The sequence below is a fragment of the Pteropus vampyrus genome, unplaced genomic scaffold (genome assembly GCF_000151845.1).
Source record: "Pteropus vampyrus isolate Shadow unplaced genomic scaffold, Pvam_2.0 Scaffold43, whole genome shotgun sequence".
In the NCBI taxonomy this organism is placed as follows: Eukaryota; Metazoa; Chordata; class Mammalia; order Chiroptera; family Pteropodidae; genus Pteropus; species Pteropus vampyrus.
Window position 1 is genome coordinate 8,660,339 of NW_011888824.1, and position 26,759 is coordinate 8,687,097.

At 33.9% G+C, this 26,759-nt stretch overlaps 1 protein-coding gene across 1 annotated transcript in view; it reads left to right on the plus strand.

Annotated features, from left to right (window-relative positions):
• Positions 1 to 2,294: 2,294 nt before the first annotated feature.
• TBC1D32 (TBC1 domain family member 32) overlaps positions 2,295 to 26,759 on the plus strand; it is a 174,437-nt gene continuing 149,972 nt past the window's right edge. Inside the window, exons 1-4 of the mRNA XM_011358802.2 lie at positions 2,295 to 3,049; positions 3,229 to 3,386; positions 15,810 to 15,971; positions 24,029 to 24,206. Of these exons, the coding sequence (XP_011357104.1) occupies positions 3,232 to 3,386; positions 15,810 to 15,971; positions 24,029 to 24,206 (495 nt within the window). The 5' untranslated portion in view covers positions 2,295 to 3,049; positions 3,229 to 3,231. The remainder of the gene's footprint in view (positions 3,050 to 3,228; positions 3,387 to 15,809; positions 15,972 to 24,028; positions 24,207 to 26,759) is intronic.

Sequence of the window (26,759 nt, forward strand, 5' to 3'; positions counted from 1 at the left end):
TCATCCTGGATCCAAAGATGAAAATCCTTGATGATGGCAAAACTGCTCTACCAGCCTTGGGCTGACTACATCTGGATCTTCATGTAAGTGGTAAATTAACTTCTTTCTGCTTAAGATACTGTATCTCTGTGGTCCTCTCCACTTTTCTTTTACAGTGGCTTATATTGTAACCTAAACTAATACAAGATATAAGTGAACTCTGAAGGTAGAGCCCAAGCCCGAAAATGATTGCTTGTTAATCTATTATTAGCTATTATCTAGACTAATGACAGAGCATATGACATATATTTACAGGAATTACTTTGAATAGTCATTTACAGTTCATATATAAAAAGACTTCTGGTTCTGCCCTCAAAGTTGGGTAAGTACTTAAAACTGTGTCAAATTTTCAAAAGCAAAGCTGTTACTTGAGAGTAAATGTACTATAACCTTGCTTTCAAAAGAGTGAGATTCTTTCTGGCTTCCTGTTAAAAGAAGGATAGAAAGAGAAGGTAAAACAAAAGCTCATATTAGGTGGGATCAGTAAGTAAAATCCAGATAAGTGAAAAAACAGATACCTATACTAATTCAGATTCTTTTTCCAGACTTTAGAGCAAACCTTCAATGCCAAGCACTTATATTTTGGATAAATGTCCAAACTTTGTCAGATTTTTGGAGGAATTTTCCATCAGTTAAGTCTTTGGTTTTCAAAAAATGACAATATCTATTTGGGAAAAAACAAAGTCCATTCTAACATGGGGGGTTGCAAAGATAAAGAAGGCTTTAATTAGAGATTCCATTCTGATTTATTGCCTAGGGAAAAAAAAGCCAATTTCAAATCTTTGAAAATTTAAAATGCTTTATTTTCTTATTAGATTATATAAGTTGGACCTGGCCAATTTCTATGAAAATACTCAATTCCAAAGTTGTAGAAATGGGCAACAATAATAATCATACCCAACAATTACTGAGCAATTTCCCCAATTCAAGGACTTTGCTAGACTTTTGCATGTGCTGGCTGGACAATTACTGCTTGGCTATTGCCCATGGGAACATAGGCTATCACCCATGGGAACATAACGTTTTAACAATAAGCTTTCTGCTTCTGTACCCCCTGCTTGCACAACTGATTTGTGGGTTGACAGCAAAAAGAAGAAAAATAGACTTGTGTGTTCAAACAGGATGAAGAATGGGGTTTAGGGCTTAAAAACCCTATACCTCTACTTTTCAGGGCAGCTTAATTTGGGGTCTGCGTACCCCTGGCAGACCCAGCTGGCTGAATAAAGAGTACGTTTCCTATAACTCACTGGTTTCTGGTGGTCCATGTGTCTACCGGGGGCTGACGGCTACAACATGCATCTTCTATCTCATTCCAAGTCCATGAGCCCCAAGCGCCTTCTACGCTCACAGACTAGTTTCTGTGTTTGATTAAACACGTGAAATCCATGTTTTAAGCAACTGACCCTTCTATTGTGGCCACATACATTTGGAACAAAAATCAGCACATTGGCAAAAGTCCATGTACAGAACAGACATAGGAAGAACAGAAGTTGATGCCATCATCAGAAACTCATCCTATTCAACATCATACATTGGATAGTGGGATAACACATAATTGATCCAATCATATTCTGTAACAGCTAGCATTCCCTTGGAAATAGGTCTTAGAATCTGAGATTTATAAGCATATTTATTAGTGTGCATTCTGGAAATAATGTCTGGTAGGAGTTTAGGTAGCAAAATTAGGGATATGGAGAACTTCAACTGTAATGCTCTTGTAACAGAGGCTTCAGCGAATCACATGAGGAGTTCTGAAGCTGGGATGGTGCTTCCGCGTTGTCCCAATTAAAATAAGAGGGATGGCCTATGGCCTACAAGATCCTACACTGACCAGTCAGCGGGCCTGGGCCTCCTTCTGGTAGGAAGCATAACCTTGGGCATGCCGCTTCCTTCTTACAGGGCAATTCCTGAAGTGGGGCTCAGCTGTGAAATGTTAGCAACCATCATTTCAAAGAGTTAGGGTAGTAAGAACTTTGTCCTGAAGGTAGATCTTGGCTGTGCACCATGGCATCCACTACAGGGTCTTTGGGAGTTTTGAATGCAGGAGGCACCAAGAAAAGATGGTCACAGGCAGCAGAAGCAGAGATGATAAAGAGACAAACTGAGTCATGAAAATGGTAGGGTTATTACAGTATGACCAACAAGGTAATCAGGTTGCTACAACAGTTTTTGCACTTGATCTTAGCCAAAAGGCGGAGAAGTAATTTACAGCAGTTTTGGGAGAGGCTTTTGCATCTTTAACAATAATAAATGATATTTCAGGTCTTCATAAATGTTGTGCAATTGCTGAAGCAATTTTAATTTCTCTCTTTCTTGCAATCTGAAAAAACAAATGCGAAAAATATAGATCTTAGGTATTTAACTTTGAAGTGGAAGGATATTTTATAAGAACATGTACAGAAACTTTCTGTAAAATTAAGACTTTTGGAGAAGGAATTTTGCTTAAAGCTCAAAATTGTTTTATCCTCCTGTTGAATTGAGCAATTTTTAAAAATTAGTTACAGGTTATATCCCTAAGACTTTTTTTTTCTTAAATTTTATTTTTGCTGACATAAATACAGCTTCTATAACTCTTTTGGTTAATATTCACGTGGTTTATCTTGTTAACAGTGTTAGTTGTTAAGAGGAAAACAGCATTGCAACATTGCAGTACTATTCACTCTTCAAATGCAACTTTTCAGGCTACTTTCAATTTCATATCTATTGACTTTTACTGACACTTTCTTTTCGTACTCTTTTCCATTCCATCAACGATCCGAGGGTAAGGAGAACGACCACACCCGATTCTCCAAGATCCACGTAGGTCAAGCTGCACTCCCTCTCACCTAGGAAGCCGCGCCAACGTGCTGACGTAATGCGTAACTCTGACGTCAAGCCGTCAGGCCCACCCATCAGAACTTGAGATCTTGTGTGCGGTTACTTGCGGGGCATCTTTAGTTTTGGTATTGAAAGCCAGCAACAACGAGTACCAAAGGCAGGTCTTCGCGGACCCCTGCTTCACCAAAGTAAGGTGACTTGATTTCCCGAACGACGCGCCCCGGGGAGTCGAGGGCCCACCCCAACACGCTTACCGCCGTCTCCTGGGGAACGGCGCTGCGCGCAGGCAGGGCCTGGGTGGGGGTGCGCTTGCGCAGTGCGCAACGTGTGCTTGGACCCGGAGTAATGAACGTGGGCGTTTGGTTTTGACAGAGGATGGCCCATTTCTCTGGCGAGGATCAGACGATGCTGCAGGCAATGCTGAGGCAATTGTTCCAGAGCGTGAAGGAGAAGATCACCGGTGCTCCCTCCCTAGAGTGCGCCGAAGAGATCCTCTTACATCTGGAGGAAACTGATGAAAATTTTCACAAGTAAAATTGCTTTTGATATCTTAAGCAAACAAACCAGCGGACCCTAAAAAGTCTTAAATGTAGTTAGATAAAAAATATTCATTTATTACTGTTGTTAAAATAGCCCCCAAGTTGGAGGTTCTTTATTTCGTTTATTCATCCACATGCCGAATTTATTTATTCTTTACTTATTTTACAAAGCTGCCTTTGTTTTCACTGCCACACCACAACATAGTCTACTTCTCCACTTTTATTTTCTCCTGAACAGCACAGTAACATTAATTGTAAATGATTCATTCATGTTCTTTTAAGAGCAGTTCTACTATTTCAAGGTATTCCTGCCACTATACCAAAAAGCATTGCGTTCCCAAGATCCCTTTTTCCTTTGCTGATCTGATATCTCAGTGTCCGTGTTAATCAATTATGCATACGGACCGCAGGAAAACTGAAGTGAGGTTATTAACTTCCCATGGAATGACTTAAATTTCTGTGAAGGGAAAAGGCATGTACTCAGATGTCTGGGATACATGTCGGGAACATAAGTGCAGTGGGAGAGGTACAGAGTGCTCTGGTTTTGTAAGCAGTAGAATTAGGAAGTTTAATGAGAGAGATTTCATTTCAGGTAAATCTCAAAGGATATGTTTCTTTAGAGACCTGTGTTTTTCTTTTGATTTGATTCATATTACTTAAATTAAGCTTCTCCATTGAAAAGTTTACCAACCAGGTGCCTCAATTTATTATTTTCAATTCAGTGTTTGCATTTCATTTTGATTTCACAGAGATGACATTTAAATATTTTTATTTTTATGCAAACCTTTATTGACTCGGGTACCGTGAAGTTATCCTTATCTGAAACTCCTACTCATTTCATATATGGGTGGCATCAGGGGATTCTTGAAGCCTTTAATATTTTATGCAAAAGTTTGTGTTTGCTTGCAGTTCTATGGGAGAAACAAACATTTACAGTTTTCATTGGATTCTCAAGGGAATTTTAAAAAGTGTGGAAGGAATTCCTGCTAATAGAAGTGTCTAATTTCATTAGTATTTCTGGTTATATATATGGTCTGTTTTGTAATTCCATGATTTTCTTGTTTATTTTTTTTATTAAATCAACTACTTATAACTGTTATTAGAAATAATATTCTTTATTTTGGAGATACCAGAGACCAGCTTTTATTGTCAAGCTATTGATTTTTTAAACAGTGAAATATAGAAAAATTGCAGCTTTCTCAAATTCAGATTTGCTCATTAATGTGTTGTATGCTCATTAATACTAATATACCTCACACAGATCTACATCAGGTGTTAAGTTTGGGATTTCATTTATGATTTTTATTTCACATGGAAAAGGTTGTTTAAAATATTTGTAAATTACTGAGTCAGTTTTTGCGATGATCATGTTCTTGGAATTTGTCCATTTTATCTAGATTTTCAAATTCATATAAAGTTTTCATTAGTGTCCTATTACCTTTTTAATATTTTCAGTTTCTGTACTTATGTCTCCGATTTTATTCTTTTTTTAATTCGTGCCTTCTTTTGTTCTTGGTCTATTAGAGGTTTATTAATTTTATTGGTATTTTCAAAGAACAGCTATTAGTTTTGCTTTTCTATTATGTATTTATTTTATGGTTCTTTAATTTATACTTTTTTTTCTTCATGGGGAACTTTTAAAACTTTTGTAATGAATGCTTACCTCATTAATTTGCAGCTTTTCTTTTTTTAATGTAAACATTTCAGGCTTACAATACTTAAAATTGCCTGTAAGTATTGTTTTAGTCGAGTCGGTTTTAAAATGCTTTTCAAGCTAAAGTCGAATCTTTGTGGTTCCTGTCAGCAGTCTAACAGCTGTTGAAATAATATAATTTACTCTTAGCTCATTAGATAGGTTTATTTGTATAGTTAACGTTTACTGTTTACTAAAGAGATTTACTTGTAGCCTACCTAAAAAAATCCAGACACACTCAAATTATAACTAATGTGTAGTCTTAAAAGTAAGATTTATAATCCTAAAAGTAGTCGGGTAGTTGGTAGAATTAAAAATATAGACAATAAAATTCATCTATTGACTGCACTAGCCTAAGGTCTGTGTCTTAGGAGGAAGGAACTCTGTAAGGAGAGGAAAAGAGGAGGAGATGCTTGTCCTTGGTATTTTCATAGCATTTTACAATCTCAGAGTTGGATGAGATCCTAAAAGTCAGTTAGTTCAGGTGCTCATATTTTCATTTGTCTTTCTTTTCACTGACTTAACTCTCTTTGAACACTAAATATTCTTAAGTCACTTAGGTATGTATTGCTTCCCAAGGTGTTTCATACTCCAGTATATCTGTCCTCCCATCTTCCCTATCAGAACATTGCTTCCTTAAATCCACCTGATGTTGTTGTGGTATTAGCAAGAAAATGGTTGTTAAGATTGAGTCCATAAATGATGAAATTTCAGATAGTGTAATAAAATAAAGTGGGCGAAATGCCATGATTTGGTGGGAGAAACCACAGTGTAGGCAGTATAGCCCTATCAGTGGATTTGCCCTGTAGGGCTTCTGCCCTAAACTACCTCTGCTTTCCATAGCCTCTTCTATTAATTTTTTTCACCTTAAACTGTACACATTCTTTAAAAAATCCAAGTTTTCCCCCTTTTCTCTGAAGATGGCAACAAGGATTTGAGGTGTGAGGGGAGAGAGGTAGAGAAGAGGATATTGCTTTCCTTACGTGTGTATGTTTAAATTTTTACACTCGGATTGCCTCCCTATAAAACATACAGCTCTTTTTTTTTCTTTTTTTTTTTTTTTTAGGCTACATTAGAATCAGTTGGAGGCCTTTTAAAAAATACTGATGATGGACCCTACCATAAGTGGATCAAAATTGCTTGGGGGCTTGGCAGTGGAGGCATGATAGAAGCTGAGTCTTAGTGTTTTTCAAAAAGCTCTCTAGGTGATACTAATGTACAGCAGGGTTAACTTATTTTTCAGTGAGGATTGTATTCTAGTAGTCTCCCCTTATCTGCGAGGAATACCTTCCAAGATCCCCAATGGGTGCCTGAAACCTACTATATAGGATAGTACCAAACCCAATATAAACTATGTTTTTTCCTGTATATATATATATATATATATATGTATCTTTTCACTTAAAGTAAGCACTTCACACCTTCCCTTTGGCATATCCAAATTGTCAGCATCACTACTCTTGTGCTTTGGGGCTATTATGAAATACAATAAGGTTTACTTGAACCCAAGCACTGTGAACTGAGATGGTTACTAAGTGACTAATTGGTAGGTATCATAGTCATCATGGATATGCTGGATAAAGGGATTATTCATGTCCAAGGAGGAATGGAGAAGCAAAGAGAGAGATTTTATCATGATACTCACAACAGCACATGATTTAAAGCTTATCATTTATTGTTTATTTCTTGAATTTTCCACTTAATATTTTTGGACTACAATTGATAGTGGGTAAGTGAAACCGTGGAAAGTGAAACCACAGATAGGGGGAGCTACTGTATAGTTTTTTTTTTTTTTTTTTTTTAATACTTACCAACCCTAATGATTGTAACAGTTTCTAATGCAGAGGGTCATCCTCGTAGCCCTCTAATCTGATATTTTTGGTTTGATAGAGAAGGAACACAATATATATTGAATTGGGATTCTTTGTTTTACAGAAGAATCTACCAGCAACTTTTTTAATTAGTGAATTCTAGTGTGTTTATGTGTTAACTTCAAGAAAACATTGATTATGTAAAGTGCTATCCCTGTATAGAGAAGTTAAGAATTATATGTGTGCTTCCATAATTAATGAATGTATTTTTAGTGTTTATCATGACTCAGAAATTTATCTTTTGACCTAAAAGGTTGTAGGTGATATGTAATACTCATTCTTTGTTTTTATATAGCTTTTTATATACTAATATGACATATAGTTAAGTTCATCATATAATAAATTCTATGATTCTGAAATATAACCTGTTTTAAGAATTCTAGATATTAGCATTATAATTCATAACTTACATAAATAAAATATATTTTAAAAACATATCATTACTGATACTTTTTTTCTATAAGACTAAAAAAGTTCTTGCTAATTTAAATAACTGAGGGGATGATTTCCTGAAACAAGCTTATACTAGATTTTTTTATGTTGTTATATTATAATAGTAATCCCTGTATCTACATATTTTGAAAAAAAAAAACATTTTGAACATGTCAGAAATTTGTCATGGAAAAAATCATTAAATTTTCTTTAAAAATCTAGATAATGAAGCTGTAGAAAAAATTACGGAAAAAGTAGATGTTCTTTTATTTGACTTTGTAAAATTTTCCTATGTAAATGTGAAAAATTTCACGTTCATTGGTAGTAAAGCAAAATAATCAGGCACTTAGATGTGAATTTTAATTGAGCTGCTTCTGAAATTTGAGGTCAACACGTTTTTTTCTTAGTAGCAAGTTACTGTCCTCTTAGGTTTTAATGTTCCTTTCTTAGGAATGTTTGGAGAAAGATATTTCACATTTATTTGATAATAGTGTCATTGAAACCAAATTTTAATTTTTTCTTATTAAATTGTTTTTAAGGTAAAAAATAAGGTTAGTCAAATATATGCATAGTATATTTGGTGAGAAAAGTGTTAAAGTATAAGAAAATACTATGTGTAAGAAACAACATTTCTGCATTAGTATTGCCATTAAGTATTGGGAAACTGAAATTTAGCAAGGTCAGATATTTTGTCTAGGATTGCAGGGTTGATCAGTGTAAGATTTAGAACATAAATCTGATGCAAACCTATAATATAATCTTGATCTTTCCAGCACAATTAGTATGTTAAGTCTGAAAATGTCAACACAGAAGAGTCTGCTAAAAATAAATCTGAAAGGTAAGGACCTAAATCATAGCAGAATTGACTTAAGTTAATACTAGTAAGGATCTTCTAAAATAAATTATTAAAAATGTATAGATTTTTGAGGCAAATTCTACATATCTTAAATAGAAATTTTAAACATAGAAGATATTTACCAGTATCTTTACTGGTCAGTGTTTTGTAATACTTGGAGTGGAAGGGTGTTAAAAAGTCAGAACTGGCATCCTACAGGTCGTATTTGGTCTGTAGTTATGTTTCTTTGGTTTGTTTTTAAAAACAAACAAGCAAACAAACAAACAAAACCACACATTTAAAAATTAGGAAATAACACATTTAAAAAAAAAATCAGTTTTCTGGCATTTCTTAAAACACTGAAAGATTAACACCAGGCTCATATTCTTGAATGGCAGCAAGTGACTAGAGCCATGTCAAAGCTCTTCCTTTTAGCTGAGGCATGTCCTTTTAGTTCACCACTGCCCGTATCCTCTTCTCTTTTAATCATGGCTTGCGTTACTTTACTTGTCTACTCTCTGTAACATCTGCGTTTGCAATGCCTTAAATTAGTATAGGACCTTTTAAAAGTCTCTTTTAGGTATCTAGGGGTTTTACTTTTATACAATATGAATAGAATATTGGTATACCTCCAGAATAATCTCCAAAAATGATACAATGGATTGATTAAAAGTCTATAGTTACCAATGATGTTTTAGATTCAATCTAAACTTCATAAGGGCAAAAGTATGGCACCAATACTCTCAGCACTACAGTGAAGACAATACAGTACTTAATTTTATAGTAGTGTTTCTCCCAGCCCATAGCATAAATAATTTTCTATCCTGAGGCATCATTATAGAAGAACAACATAAGTTCTAGGATTTTTATTGGATATTGTCATGATTTCCAATGGTAAGAGAACTAACATGAAAAGAATTATCGGTTGAGAATTTGAAGACTTGATTACTCTTACTCAAAGATAGAAGGGCCCCCTGTAAGAAATGGCTCTTCACTATCTTGGGATTGGAGACTCTCAGAGTTTTTGGGTGATCAGTGAATTAGTAGAGCATCATAAGGGCATAGGCAGCCTAGTAGGTCCTTGCATGATAGAGGGTCTTACTTTCCCTGGAGATCTTTTTTCTTAAAAAGATTCATTCAAAAAGAGCAGTAACCTCTCAAGGTGAGATTCAATCTTGGGATCCTTGGGTTCATTTAATTTGGAATGTAAACCAAAATCTTGAACTACTTTGGAAAGGATCTTCTGAAAGATACTGCCGTGGTTATAGATATTATTGTAGTATAAAAATGCTGTCATTAGAAAAAAAAAAATGTGGTTATTCAAGTTTCCAAAGAACAGGTTTAAAAATTTACCAGCATATTTGCTATTTACAGCTGATGCCAAATCGTGGGGAGTTTTTTTTTTTTTTTTTTTGATGTGTCTTTTATAATGGTATTCTCTTTCTTGAATACATTTTCTTAATGTGCTTTCGTCACATTTCTTCATCGCCTTAGTTATGAAAACATAATTTTTGTTGCTTATAGGTTGAGCTTTAAACAAGGCAAACACAAAAGCTATATTTTTCAGTTAAATATTCATTTCTCCTACTTACCTGATTTGTAGCACAGAGATAGAACTAATAAAACTAAGAAAGAAGGATAATTTTATCTTTCTGTAGTAAGTGTTGATGGTGGGATGTAGAATTCATCTTCAGAGAGGCTCTCCCTCCAGTTTCAGAGAAATAGCTCAGGCTTACCCACCTTCTATTTCCCACTGAATATCTCAGATATGGAGGAATACTGGTGTGTCTGTTTGCCTAGGCTTGGGCAAGATTGTGAAGACGATAAAGATTTTTTTTTAGTTACCTTTTATCTCTCTCTGGACTTCTTCCATATTCACTTTCCCTTTCTCAGTAGTAAGAGGCTGGATGTGAGGTCACACTGATTGAAAAGATTCTCTATTCCTGGATCCTTTTTCATTTTCAAAGACATTTAAAAGAAGGAATGATAGTTTTTTTTGGTATTGAAGTTTCAGATATTCTGATTCTTTATTCAGAGAGTTCCTGGTTGTGGTGGGATAGTTGTGGAGAACATACATCTCTTTGGGGTCTTCTGATCTTATCAAACACATCCACTAATTCTATCTCAGAGCCAGTTGTGTGTTTCTGCAGGCAGTATAGGGGTTGTCAAATGTTAAAAAAATTTAGAACATCTTTAAAGGATTCTCTTGAAATTTAAACTTTCAATTTTTCTTCTTTCTTATAAGTTTCTACCATTTTGTATAGAATATCCAAAGATTTGGTTTATAATTAGAAATATACAAACCAAAAAATAAGTTAACATTTAAAATGAATGGGGAGTTTGCTTATATAACAGAAGATCTTTAACAAATATAAAGCAGTAAATCATTGGAAGGAGCAAAGACTGCTTAGATGAGGATTAGAGGCTATTTTCTATGACATATGATTCAGTAATTTTGGATTTTGCTTTTCTTGGAGTATTTCTGAAAATTTGTGTTTGTGATTTTGATCTAGTATTGCAGGGCATTAAGTTTACAAAATAACTTTGTTTTCTTCTTCTACTATTCTTAGTAGATACCTATTTCCTTGAAGTTTAGAAGTTACTAGCTAAACATCGAGTATTAAATATTAAACATTTAAATTCAATAATTTCAAATTTTAAGTAAATTATGCTTTTGAATGTATTATGCTAATTATAATTCTGAGAAAATAAAATGTTATAGATTTACCTCAATGAAATTTAAAGATTATACAAATTGGTAAAAATATGAGTATTACATTTATTTATTTCCACTAAAGAACAGCTTATTTTATTACTTAAATAATCTCAATTTACGACTAAAGAACAGCTTATTTTATTACTTACACATTTTTGAAATTTTTCTATTTGAGAGAGTGGGGTTGTAGGAATGACATGGGGTTTGGAGGAAGGTAGACCAGAAAGAGTAGTGAATTTGACAAGGATCTTTGACTGTTTAATCTCATATGGTAAATCAACAATATTAAAAAAGTGCTTAGCACAGTCTAGCACGTTAGTCACTTAAAAGCACCTTCTTGCTTATATGCAAATCAACATGATTGGTGGTATGTCGAGAATATTGAGTGTGGTCTCATTTAAATTGAGATGCCCCAATAAAGGGGCTTAATTGTGTATTTAAATTCTAGGCCAAGGAAGTTGTATTTGAAGATAATAGGTAGCCAGTAGTTAGTTTTAAATACAAGAAATATTTATTGAGGTATTATCTATGTGGCCTGGTGTGAGGTATTGGTATGAGTAAAATGGCTCTGGCTGCAACCTAGAATTACTTGGGCATACTTTATAAAACACCAATGCCACATCCCATCCCAGACCAGTGAGTCTCTGTGAAGGGTGGAACTGGGTAATGATTGTACAGATCAGATTGAGATGCATGCATCCAACCCTGGTACTGCCTTCAGATATTATGGGTAGCTTAGGGGTAGGCGAGGGGAGTACAAATTACCATCACTGCATCAGACCTAGTAAATTTTGGAAGCAGGGGTGATGGTGGAGGGTAGTGAGAGAGTGCTGTAGTTTATTGTTTGGTGTTTCTCTGGTGAGTTTTATAATTAGTTAGTTTTAGGTATCACTGCTCCAGAGATCTCTTTAACTCAAAATAATGTGTATTTAAAAATATATATATCTTCTCTGTGCCCGACATTTGCTTTCCATGACATTTCCTAGGCCTACAAACTATGAAGCCTCAGCCTTGCTCCTTGCACTCAGCCTTTCATGACTCAGAAATAATGAAATCAGTGATTTTCGAGGACCAATATGACTACAATGTTTAGGATAATATGAGAAGGAAGAGAGCAGAAATAAGAAGACAAGAAGACTGTAGTGATCTGTGTGTGAGGTGATGTGGTTTTGTACTGACCAATAGACGTGGAAAAAAGGAGGAAATGATGAAGCCACGGGATGCTTAAGAAATGCTAATGAGTGCTGGTGATTGGATAGACATGGTAGAGTGGGTTGGTGGGTACAGAAGATGAAGTTGAAGAGTATCCTGTGGTATCAAGACTGGGAGTTCTGAAAAATAATGTTAGTACCAGAAATGTGGTGGGTAGTTGGGAAGTGTGGGGTTCTTTTTGCTACACTCTACCCTTTCTTTCTCTTCTTTTTTTCTTATAAAGGGGAATATAGGAAGAATTAGAGACTATGTATGCAGCGGGTTAATTGTAGCATAATGCTACCTGAAATTATTAATAGACATTTAATGAACAAGGAACTAACCATCTAAAATATTTAGGAAAGATAATCTTAACTGTTCAAACTGACAGACACTGACATTGTAGGAAATGAAGAGATAAACCCTTCCCCTGTGCTATATTTCAATCCCACAAAGATTTAAAAAGGTATTGTAGATGATATGCTAATAACTGAATTTGTTTTGTTCTCAAGGATATAAAGAATATAAAAATCTGGGTTTAGATATGGTCAGGAGCCAAGCAAAGGGTAAAGAAGGTCACGTGACTATACATAAGACAGAATATATTGAGTGCTAACAGAGAGGGGCAAAGTCCTCCTGGGGCCTGGGAAAGACAGAATATTGGGTTTTGTGAAACTATGGAAGGCTTTATCGTGAAGTAGCATTTTAAGTTGTAGATGATCCTACTTAAAGAGAGGTGGTGGTAAAACACTCTAAATGGATGAAATATTTTCAAAAGTCCTAAGGAAAGAAAACATGGGGACTGTCGGGCTTGTGTGAGACGTAGTGATGAGACATAAATCTGATAGGATAAATTGAGATCTAGGGGAGATTTAAATGTCAATAGCAAAATGTGTCTTAAATTTAATACTAATGTTAGTAATAATAGCTAGTGCTTATTGATTGTTAAATTTATATCAGGCCCTGTGTTAGGTGCAGGGCATATATTTCTAGAATCTTTATAATGATTTCCAGGATAGATACTTTCCCTAATTTATAGATGGAATGGAAAAACTGAAGCCCAGAGATAATATGTAACTTGGGCAGCCTCATACAGTTTTTAAGTGGAGGAGCTAAAATTAAAAATGAATTCTATGTGAATTCTAAAACGGTGGCAGGGCCTCCTTATTCTAAGTTATTGGAATTGATGCTTGGTCTGTTAATCAGAAAAATCAGTTAAATGCAAAGGATCATAAAATGGTACCTACATATTTTATGTAGTTTTAATATGAAGCAACTAAATGAGCATTAATCATTAATATGTTGGATTAATGCTGCTTCTTTAAATAAGAATCTGCTAATCAGAGTTCCAGGAACCTTAGGATAGTTTAAAAGCTATCTGTCTAGATCAGTGGTTCTCCATTTATGGTGCTGGGACCAGTGGCATTGACGTTGGCATCAGCATCAGCATTGCTATCAGCATCACCTGTGAACTTTTTAATGCAAATTCTTGGGCCCCCACTATATACCTACTGAGTCAGAGCTCTGAGAGTGGGGCCTGCCAATCTGCATTAACAAGCCCTTCAAGCGATTCTGATCCATGCTATAGTTCGAGAACCACTGATTTATAGGATGACCTAAAAGTGCTTTTGCAATTGTTTAGCTTAAGGTTATGAAGATATGAACATTATCTGGTGGCAGTGGGAAGGGAAAGAGAAGTTGTGGAGAGAGAATTTATCGAATTAGAGCTAACTAATTAGATATGAAATGTCATGGAGAAGATTGTAGTTAAAGCTGTTTGAGTCTGTACACAGGTATCTGGTTGAAGGATGGTACCATTAACAAAGATATATGTCAGAAGAGAAGGTGGTTTCTGAGAGGATGGGTAAGATGATAAATTTGATTTTGGTTATGCTGACTGAAATGACGAAAGAACATAAAGTAGCCTTGTCCAGCAGGCAGTTAATGCACAGGTCAGCCTTCTGAAGAGATATTTTAGCTGAAGAAAAAGCTAAAAAAAAATTACCTGTTCAAATTGAATCTGAAGTTGAAGGTATGGGAGTGGAGAATACATTTGCTAAACTTTTTTTTTTTTTTTAAATTCTAGTAGTTAACAATTACAAAGTTTAAGTTTTTTGTCTACTACCTTCTTAATAGTTTGAGAACCACTATAGTTTGAGAACCACTAATAGTTTCAGAACTAATTTAAAATAGTAGAGTGAATTAGATTTGATCATTGCCAAGTTACAGATGAAAAAACAGTCTTACCCAGGGTCACACAGCTGCGTAGTAGAGCTGGAGCTGGTGCTCATGCCTTTTTAACTGTATTTTTCAATAGGGCAAATATCTGTGCTTGACTTTTGAGGTCTCTATTGTCTATGGCCGGCCTATAGTTACACTGCCGAAGCAGCCATGGGGATTCCAGGAGGTAGTGATGTGGTCAGAGTTAAGGGGAAATGGCAGGGCAGGAAATCTCAATCAAAAGCAGTTAAAATTGAAAATAAAATCTTTTGGCTGCCTAGGTAAGGTGGCTGTTCTTCAGAGCACATTCAGTACTTTAATAAATATTGGCCTAAAGACTATATGCTGGATACTGTGATGGACTGATAATTATGGGAAGAAAATTATTCAGGCTCTCTTGGTCCTATACTGCATATATGCAGGGCTCTTAAGTAGTGATATATTCAAACTGAAAGTCTCGAATGTAGTAGCATTTACAAAATGTATCTTCCTGAATTGTTTTTGTCATTTGAGAGACCACAAAATCTCTACCCTTTCTAAATCACGATATTAATTATCATCATTGCTTTTTTATTTTCAGTAAACATGTTTCATGAAATAATTATATTCACTTTTGGAATTCTTGCCATCTCATATTTGCTATATTGTCTGAGTTTGCAAACTAGTTTTAATGTTAGCATGAACCTAACATTATGAAGAAAAATGTCCAGTGCACTGAATTGTCTTAGATACTTCTTTCTGTAAATATAGATAAGAGCTGATTAGGTGGACCTAAAGTCATTCTGTGTACATTTAAAATGTACACAGAAACTCTTCTGATGATCGGAGCTTAACTTTTTCTTATTTATTCTTTCATAATTACTGTTATTCTAGTCTGGTTTTCCTCATTAGCTTGAATAATTATAAAAATCTTTAACAACTGTTTTCCCTGCCTTTAATGTACATCACACATTAAAGATAGGAGCATAAAAGGTAAAGTAAAAAGACTCTTAACCCACTAAAGGTTGGGTTTGTCCCAAAATTTGTACTTGTCATTGTTAAATGATGATCTTTGCCAAGTGTCCCAGAAAAAAAACAACAAAATTCTAGGTTATATCATTGCATAAGAGCTCTGCCTTATATAGTACAAGAGATCAAGGAAGCCTGAGTAATTTTCTTCCCATAATTATGAGTCCATCATGATATCTAGCATATTGTCTTCAGTGTAACATTTACTAACTTACTGAATGTGCTCTGAAGAACAGCCACCTTACCCAGGTAGCCAAAAAAATTTCATTTTCAATTTTAACTGCTTGATGATTTGGCACGAAAAACTACTTTAATCCTAGTTTAAGGTAAGAAATCTGAATATGTTACAAATCTTTCTGTGCTAACATTTTTTTTTTTTCTGGATATGGTTAATAAGTGAGTTCATGATATTTACTGCATTTATTTAAAAAAAGTTTTTTTTTTTCAGCTATGAATTTGTGAAATACCTTAGACAGCATATATGTAACACTTTGGGGTCTATGATTGAAGAAGAAATGGAAAAATGGACATCTGATCAGAATCAGGGGGAAGAATCTGGCTATGACACAGTTGTACAACATGTTACTAAAAGAACTCAGGAATCTAAAGAGTGAGTATGCCCATAATCATATTTTAAAGTAATTTTTCTTTCAAAGGCTCCATGAAAGCACCCCTAAGCAGCCAGAATGATTTGTTGAAAAAGTGAGTCCGAATGTGCCACTCTTCCACTCAACACTCTCTGAAGGCTTCTCGTCTCATTCATAGTAAAATCCAGAGTTCCTTCTGTACCTGACAAGGCTGTGAACCTTCTGCTCCCACTGCTACCTCATTGCTTATATTCCCTCTCACATAGCTTCAGCCACACTGGTCTTGTTCTTTCTCACGCAAGTCAAGCAAAACCTTCTCGGGATTTACACTCATGTTGCTTCTGCTACTTAGAATGAGCCTTCTCTAAATATTTATATGACTTACTCCTTTACTTTTTTTTGGTAGACTACTTTTAAGGGCAGCTTTAGGTTTTTAGCAAAATTGAACAAGGTACAGATTTCTTTCCCATATACCCACTTCTCCTATACATGCATAGACCTCCCCATTATCAACCTTCCCCACCAGAGTGGTACATTTGTTTCAATTGAGGAACCTACATTGACACATCATTACTACCCATATATTGTAGTTTACATGAAGGCTTGCCTCTGGTGGTGTGCATTCTGTTGGTTTGAACAAATAATGACATGTATAATGACATGTATCTACCATTATAGTATCATACAGAGTAGTTTCACTGCTCTAAAAATCCTCTGTAGTCTGTCTGTTTAACCTTCCCCCTCCCAACCTATGACAACTACTGATTGTTTTACTGTTTCCATAATTTGCCTTTTCCAAAATATATAGTTGGAACCATATAGTATGTAGCCTTTCAGATTGGCTTCTTTCACTTAATAATATGCATTTAAGTTTCCTCCATGTCTTTTCATGGCTTGATAGCTCATTTCTTTTTAGCATTGAGTAACATTCCATAATCTGGATATATCAGGTTTCTTGGATGCTTTCAAGTTTTGGCAACTATGAAGTAAACTGCTATAAACATCATGTGCAGGTTTTTGTGTGGACATGTGTTTTCAGCGCCTTTGAGTAAATACCAAGGAGAGTGATTGCTGGATCATATGGTAAGAGTATGTTTAGTTTTGAAGAAACTGCCAAATTGTCTTCCAAAATGTACCATTTTGCATTCCCACCAACACTGTATGAAAGTTCTTGTTGCTCTACTTATTTGTCAGCATTTGATGTTGTAGTTGTCAGGATTTCAGATTTTGGCCATCCTAATAGGTATGTAGTAGTATCTCATTGTTTGCATTTCTCTGATGACATATGATGTGGAACATCTTTTCATATGCTTATTTTTCATCTATATTTCTTCCTTGGTGAGTTATTTATTAAGGTCTTTGTGCCATTTGTTAATCAGGTCGTTTCCTGATTGTGGAATTTTAAGAGTTTTGTGTGTGTGTGTATTTTAGATGACAGTCCTTTATCAGGTATGTCTTTCGCAAATATTTTTTCCCAGTCTGTGGTTTTTCTTGATAAAACTTCTTGCAAAGCAGAAGTTTTTTAATTTTAACGAAGTCCAACTTATCAATTATTTTTTTCATGGATCATGCCTTTGGTTTTATATCTAAAAAAGTCATCACCGGACCCAAGGTAATCTAGACTTTTCTGCTGTGTTATCTTCTAGGAGCTCTATAGTTTTGCGTTTTATACTTAGGTTTGTGATCCATTCTGAGCTAAGGATTCAAGGTGTGCTTGTTAGTTTCATTTTTTTGATTTAGATATCCAGTTTTCTCAGCACCATTTGTTGAAAAGACTATTTTTATTCCTTTGTCAAAAATTAGTTGACTGTATTTAAGGGTATTTCTAGGCTCTCTCCTTCAACTTTTTTTTTTTTTTTTAGTATTATGCTGCCTGTTTGTTTTTTTTTGCTTCTTCATATAAACTTTAGAATCAGTTTGTTGATATTTACAAAATAACTTCCTGGGAATTTGATTGGAATTTCATTAAATTTATAGATCAAGTTGAGAAGAATTGACATCTTGATAGTACTGAGTCTAATCTATGAACATGGAATATCTCTTTATGTATTTAATTTTTTGATTTCTTTCAACAGAGTGTTAAAGTATTCCTCAGGTAGATCTTGTATACATTTTGTTAGATTTATACCTAAATATTTATAACTAAACATTTTGGGTGTGCTAATATAAGTGGTATTATGTTTTTAATTCCAAAGTCTACTTGTTTTATTGCTGATATGTAGGAAAGTAATTGAGTTTTGTATGTTAATCTTTTATCTTGAAACCTTTCTGTAATCACTTATTAGTTCTAGAAGTTTTTTTGTCAGTTCTTTCAGATTTTCTATATAGATGATATCATGTGTGAATAAAGACAATTTTATTTCTTCCTTTCCAATGTGTTTGCCTTTTATTTCCTTTTCTTGTCTTATTGCACTAAGACCTCCAGTCTTTTCTGACCTCTCTTCATAAAGAAGTAATAGGCCTTTCTTTATTACTTTCTATTTTTCTTACCTTTCTTTACTTTTTTCTCTTAGCTCTTTTTTGTCACTGATTAATAAAGCATAATTTTATTTGCTTATTTTCTGCTATTTTAGGTGTTTCCCCACTAGACTGTAAGCTCTAAAAAGTAAAAGAGTGTATAATTTTATCTGCCCCCTGCCCCATTTCTGTGTTCTTTATGCTTTGAAAATGCCTGGCACGTTTTAGGTGCTTAGTAGGTATTTTTGGCTGCATTAATGACATTGTCTCTTACCAATATAATACATTTTGTGTTACTGATGTTTGTCATAATTCTAAATTTAGCAGTAAATCACTTTCTCTTCTCCCTCATCAATCATATACTAATCACATATTTAATAAGTAACATATATTATTAGACCTTGGGACTGTAAAGATGAATAAGATGCCTCTACTCTCCAGTAAGCTATAATGTATTTGAGAATTTGACATTTTACTAAAATAGAAACTCGAGAGTTTCAATATAGTATGGTAAGTGTCATGACATGATCACATATGAGAATATAGAGGAAGAGTCTATTAGCTGGAATACACATTAAACAGCTACAGTAAATAGCACCAAAGTGTAGTGACTCAGAGAATGCAGTTTTTTTTTCCCCTTTTCTTATATAATAGTTCAGAAGTACATGAGTGCAAGGTAGGTAGGCGTGTCTGTCTAATGAGTTTATCCTGGGACCCAGGTTCCTTTTATTTTATTGTTCCATTATATCCTAGGGCAGAGGCTGGAACACTTTTTCTGTAAAGGGTTATAAAATAAGTATTTTAGGTTTAGCAAGCTGTTATAATGTGAAAACTGCCATAGATAATAGTGTATAAATAGAAGAGTGTGCATGTGTTCCAATAACACTTTACAGAAACAGGTGGTAGATTAGTTTACATCCATAAGACATATTTTGCCAACCCCTGTCCTTGGGTATTGCCTTCATTTGCATGATTGAAGCTGCCACATTGACCACACAGCTGTTTTTCTACCTTACCAAGAGAAGAGAAAGTGGAGGGTAAGATTCTTAATTCACTCTCCTTCCGTTGGCTAAAACTTGGTCATTTGCTCATACTTATCTACAGTGGAGACTGAGAAGTTTAGTATGTAGGTGAGGATCATATGTTACAAGGGTTCTAACCTAATACTACATGGAAGAGGGGGAGAATGGATACAGGGGATAATCCATAAACCTTCTCAGAAGGGTCATTCTGTCCAGTCTCAGAGTGGTTGCAGAAGACTAAAAAGGGTAAATTAGCCACTTATGAGCTCAGTTTTTATTAAATTAATGTTAACTCCATAGATCTTTAGGATATTGGTGCTTGAAAATACCTTAGAAATTACTCACACTAAGCCCCTCACTTTATTGGCCAAAATAGGCAAATTAAGTGACTTGTCCAGAATGGTACAGCTACTTGAATACGGAGTTCAATGTAGAGCCTGTCTTTCTCTTAGTTATCTTTTGGGAGACACTTTTCAGTGTATGTTGTCCTGTAAGAATTTTTACATTGTTTTCTTTACAGTTACTTTTTACAGTTTTTTTGTATTGTTGACTTCCTGTTAATCCTCTATAGATTTCTAAGGGCAAGAACTGTGTGTATATACATGTCTGACCTTCAACCCTTTATACATGTTTTAATGTTCATGTATATTATTCATTTCTGGCCTGACAGAAAGTGGGGAAAATATAGTTTTTCTTAATTTGGTACTTTAAAAGCTCCATCTTTTGACTAAAGAGGTCGTGAAGCTGAAAATTGGCTAGGTGAATGGAAGACTTGAATGGAAGTTGAATGGATACCATAGACATTAGGAAGCCACTCCTTGGGCTTGAGCAGTGGGACAGCATGACAAAGTGCCTCAGTCTCTTATAAAAATACAACTTAAAACAGAGCAGTAAAAGAATTTGAGGTTTTTCCCTCATTTTAATTATCTTTCAACCCTTAATTATTGAAAATCTGCTCAGCTATTCCTCATTTTAATTATCTTTCAACCCTTAATTATTGAAAATCTGCTCTACCCCTGCAACCTGCCCCCTGACACCCAAGCATGAAATGTGACACAACATAAAATTTTAGGGCTATAAATGACAGGATAGACAGAGTAGTTTTCTATTTTCTTCTTAAATCATTCTTATTAGTGTAGCACTATTCCATAGCTTAAAATCCTTAGGGAAGCTAGGATATTAGTGTTATCTAATGTTAAAAAATTGCCTTTTGAAGCTAGATAACATTGATTTTTTTATTCTAATAAATTTTTTACTTTACTTTTATGCACAATTAAACATTTTTAATTTGGATCCCACAAGTTTATTTTTGGTGATGATTTGGAAACATGACATTTGCTTTGTTAATTCTAGTTTCTGGAGTTGGATATATGTGATGTCTCTCGGTGCCTTTGGCATTTAGTTTCTCTCCGTGCTGGACCATCACGGTTACTTCCTATGTAGTTTACAGACAGATGTTGAAGCTTAGAATATGGCGCATCTTTCTAGTATTAGAAAAATTGGAGTATACACTTGAGCTTGTATTACCTATTGTATTTGAAAGCATCGAATCAGATTTATTTTTAATTAAACTTTTATTACTTTGGACAAGACCTCTTTCCTTTTGTGACATCTGATTATATCACTTAAATATGTTATTTGACAAATGACAGTGTACAGCTATTAATAAAGTTAGCAAGTTTGAATCACTAATATATATTAAGTAAAAGCCATAGAGATTAAGATTTCTTATTTGTTGATTTGGAGAAAAATCAAGAATTGGAGTTTCTCTAGCTTTGGGTAATATAATTCCTAGTAGTCTATTTCTAGCAGTATTATTAAATTTATTCTAAACGGAGTATTAAAATACTTTATTAGTCAAGAAATGAAAGCATTTTAATACTACAAGCAAAGTTTTATATGGGATTATTAGAAATTACTCTTTATCTCTGGGTAAGCCATTTAATTTTTTTGTGTTTTAGTTCATTCATGTATAAAAATTAATACAATGATAATTACCTCACAAAGATTTTAAATATCTTAATGAATGCTTGTCTTTTGCTTTGTAAACATGGATGAAATACTTTAAGTTGTTGCGGAGTATTATTTTCTTTCAATTTTTTTTGTGATTCTTTAGCAATTACTTCAGGCTACTGTGGCAACAGTACACCCATTAACATTTTCACTGTAATAATTACAGATTACTTTCCAAATTAAACATTTTGATATTTATTTTTTAAATAGAGGTTTGCACATGGAAGAATTCATTTTCAAGATCAATCGTATGTTATTTTTGTATATAAGTGGGAATACTCACTATGTAGATTTTCATTGTTAATTGATGTGGTTTTCATTCACTACCTCTTAGAGTTTTTTCTTATTTTGACTTCTTGGAGTATGAAGGAATCTTCTCAGTGGTATTCATTTGCTAACCTATATCTGTTTTTCCTTGGCTTTTTCAAAACTGCAATGTCTATTGTTGAGTTTTAGTTTATTTAACTCTTGATATTGAAGGTCTGGCTCCCTAGTTTTCTTTTCTGTTTTTGTTTGTTTGTTTTAAATCATTCTTATCTCGTCCTGTGGCCAGTTTTCTATTTTTTCGCAGAAGAATTCATGCTGGTGGTTTCAAAAGGTCTGGAAGAAACATGTCTAAAATGAAATTTATAGATTTTCTATGGATTTTAATTACTCTTACTCTTACCCTGTAAATCATTGCAATTTACGTTTATAGTCCTTCCTTAAATCACAATATTGTAAGTTTTAAGGGGCCAAGACTTTATGTTGTTTACAGGGTTATCCTTGACTGCAGTGGAGTCTGGAAACTATAGTTTAGTCCAATGCTCAGCTATAATCCAATTACTGTGGAAGGAGAAAGCAGCTTTTGGTAGATAGCTATTGATTGCTACTACAGCATTGCTACGCTTCCCTGTTTCTTGCTTAGAAGTTATAGAGGAGGAACCTAGGGGCCTCCTGGCTCGTGTATCCTGTATATACTTCACCAGTTAATCTGAGTGTTCTAAGATTCCTTTTTGCTGTTTATATCCCTTTAAACTTAGGTATTTCCTAAACTCTTTTCTAACCTCTACTTTTCCTTATATGTTTTCACCCAGTTTTGTTCTTAATCTGTTCTTAATCTTCTTTCAATATATTTTATGTTTCTCATAACTTCTGGGACTTTAAAAAAAATATATATATATATATATATATAACAATATGTATTATATTACTTTATTATAGTTATATATATTAATTACATATTAAGTAATATGACTAAGTAAGTATATTTTAAATTATATATAGAAATTACATATATTTAATAATATATAATGTAGATCATTTAAAATGTATTTAAAAAGTTCTTCAAACTTTAAAATCCCTGTCTACTATTTCTATCTTAATGCCCTAGCATGGTTTTATTGCTTTTGTGAGAGAAAGAGTGGCCCGTCTATCATTCCTTTGATTTATGTAGGTACAATGACCCATTAACCAGAAATATAAAAGAGAAGTTTTTGTGCTTATTTTCCTAATTTATTACCATTATTGTAATGATAAACAATAAATATTTGTATTGTGCTTTATATTTATAAAGAACTTGGAAATATATAGTCACATTTATTTCTTGCTATAGTCATGTGAAATAGATCCGCTAGATTGTATTCTTTTTATCTCATTTATAGTTGAGGAAAATGAGACTTGTTTACGATGACAGCCGATAGGTAAACTAGTCAAGATGCTAGTCCAGGTTTTCTGATTCCTAGTTTAGTACTTTATTTGCTATGTTTATTTAAATCTTTATTTAATTCTATATGAAATATAGAAATTTCAATGGTTCTGGTCACATATTCCTCATTTGTAAAATAGAAGGCTAGACTAGATTATTTTACAGTAGCATTTAGCTCTAAAATTCTATTTCTAGAGTTGCAGTTCTCAATCTAATATTTATATGGATGCTTGAGATTTTGTACTTAATAAATGGAGAAATTTATTATAGGTTCTCTTTGAGATTTTTAGACCCATGGAGCTGAAAGGGATCTTAGAAGTTATTCAGTTAAAGCTCCTACAAATTTCAGGAATCCCTTTTCTAACAGCCCTGATGGCGGGTTCTCTAACCTCTACTTGAAAAGACCCACTGATAGCTTAACGTATTTAGGTTTCAACTGTGGATACAAGTGCCTATAGATATAAAGAATTGGCAGGGGAGAAGGGAAGAAAAGAAAATAGAGGAAGGAAGGATAGAGAAAGATGTAGAAAAAAGAAAGTATCAAACAGGCTGTGGTTTGGTAATATGATACTAACGCTTGACTTTATTGCTAATTCCTAGAATCTATGCCACTGGAAATTCTTGCCTTGGATTCTGTTAATTTTACTGTCTTTGTCCATGTAACCATATGAAACAACCTCAGAAAAACGAACTTTTTGTTGGATTCTCTACTAATTTTTTATTCCTATCATGTGACTTCTGTTGTGCCATTTGTTCTTTAAGAAAAACTGACTTAGACTTTTTTCTCTTTAGAACTGTGTTCTTAAAGAGATTTTACTGAAAAAGTAATCAGGTAGTTTAGTTGAATGTTTTAATTTGTGCTAATAGCCTTTCTCTTACCAAGACTGCTTTGAATTTAAAGGTACAAAGAAATGATGCACTCCCTGAAGAACATCATGATGATAGTGGTGGAATCTATGATTAACAAGTTTGAAGAAGATGAGATACGAAGTCAAGAAAGGCAAAAAAAAATCCAAAAGGAGAAAAACAATAGTTACTGCACAGACAATTGCTCTGATAGTGATTCGTCCTTTAATCAGGTGTGTTGTTTACCTTTGTACTTATGTCTTAAAATTGTGTTTAATAATCACTGGCTTAAATCCATTCTTTATTTGCCAATTTTTTTTTTTTTGGTTTCTAGTTTTTAAGATTTAGAAGAAAAATAAACAATAAAATAATCCAATTTACAAGATTTAGTCCATGAAATAACATCTTCTAGAATTATATGTTCAGTATGTGATTACAGTGTATCTGAGACAATTCTTAATGAGGTAAGGAAATAAACTAATGGATTTTGTATTGAAAAAATAACATGAAACAAATCTGGTTAAGCTTTAATTAAACAAACCATCTTATTCTCAATTCTGCTAATCAGAGTTTACTACATTATAGATGAGCTATGGAGATAAAACATTCCTCTTAGGTGTGTTTTGGAGATGAAGGTTGCCGTGAGTTGTTAGTTTTAAAACATTGTTTTGTTTTATTTTTGGATGTCAAGAGATTTGAAGTTTTACATTTTCTCTTTCCAGTTTGTTGGAATCTTTGTCATTTGGCTACAATAGAGATGAGAGAAAGATAGGCCAGTGACTAGATTAGTCCTAATAGAAGACAGGAAATTAGAGTAGAGCCCAAGCATGCACCATGAACTTACACACAGAAACTCTCAGGCCAAATAGAGTTTGTCTGACCTTGGTGTGAATCCTATCTGATATTTTTAATGAAATATTTTCATCTAATTAGCTCTGATATGGGGGCATATCTATATAGCAAAGGTCTTAACGATATGCCAAAAAGGAATTTAAGAAGTTTGAGTGAAACATGAAAAAAGTGTGTATATTGGTCACAGTTCAGACTGCACTTTTGAAAAATGGTATTGGAAGTAGTCAAAGCAGAACTTAGAAGTTGCTCTGCTCAGCTACCATTGCATCATTTGGCAGGAGAGACTGCTGAGTTTTCAGTTTTACAAGTCGAGTTGACTACCTGATGAGATGGAGGAAGTGACAAAGATTGTGAATTTTCTTCATTTTGTAGCTGTTAATCATTCATTTCTTGGTGATGAACTCTTTGGAAGATGTAATATAGAGATTTTAGTTTAGTTTAATGCAATCAGATAGCTTATTTAGTAGGTTTACTGAACTACTTCTTTAGATCAAGGACTTTTTGAAATTAAAAGGTACAGAAAAACCCAAACTTATTTGATGAACCATCTGAATATACTGAAATAGAACCACAAGAGACAAAAATGGAGCATTGTTAATTTGTTCTAAGAAGTACAAGTATTCAGATCCAAATAGCATTGATTGAGTAGCTGGCAGTTAAGAGATGCTAATCCCAAATGCTAAATGATTTCCAGTCAGAGAATCATGGATTTTTTGAAGAAATTTAAAGCTTTGGTAGAATGGGGTCATACTTTCAGGAGATATTCTTGTTTTTTATTTCATTTCATTTTGATTCTTGAGAAGGAATTATGCTTTAGTTTATATGGCTTCCTTTGTGATGTTTACAAGGTATAATCAAATATTTTTAAGTGTTCGCCCTATGAGTATGACTTAGTTTCAGAAGGAACTAATTGAGTTGAAAATGAAGTATGTCTACCAACAAGGCCTGGTATCTTTGGATTTTTTGAAAGAAGCCTATGCATGTCAGAACTATCCTGAAAGCTCTTTCAGTGTGGCCAAGCTCTAGAAGATATTTGGATAGGCTTTTGCTTAGTGAAAAGAGACTTGTACATGTGGACTGACCGAAGAGAGACTGATTTAATGATCGGAAGTGAAAAGGTCTCTGAAAATATATCAGAAATTCATTTCATTACATACTTTTGATGTTAATGATACCTTCAGAATTAATAAATTACTTGCTCTGGGCTTAAAAAAAAACCTGTTCAAATTATTCTTTGAATAACATTGAGTAAGCAATTTGATGCTGCTGCTTAGATACAGGTGGAACACTTATATTTTGTGAATAGAATAGGCTTTTTGTCATTATTACTATTTTTAAAATTGTAGCCTGAGGATGATGGATTTTTGACCATTATTGAAAACCTTTGGACATTGCTGGCTCTGGAAACCATTAGTGTAAGTTTGACAGTATTAAAGAAGAAAGATTGGTTCTTACCATTGTTGTGAGCAGAGCACTGAAAGAATTTGGTATTGTGATTAAACCTGGAAAAAGTCTCAGCAAAATAATGATGGAAAGATAAAAATAATAATACTAGCTGTTTTTGAGATTTCTACCACATATTTGATCCCTCTGCTTGGCTTTATGTTGGTGTTACTTGCCCATTTTACAGAAAAAAAATGAGGCTTATAATAATAGGTAAGTAATTTACCTAAAATTGTATTACTAGTTAGGAGTGAACCATGAATTTAAGCCTGGTCTCTCTCCCTCCAAAGTCTGTTCTTTGCTCTATGCTATACTACCTGGAGACTGCTTGGGTTCAAATCTTGGTTCCACCACTTACTAGTTTCGTGACTTTGGAGAAACGTCTTAACTTCCCTGTGCCATAGTGCTTCTTATTTGTAAAATAGGAATGATAATACCACTTACCTCATAGAGTTGTAGAGAAGATTAACTGATTGAATGTATATCAAGTC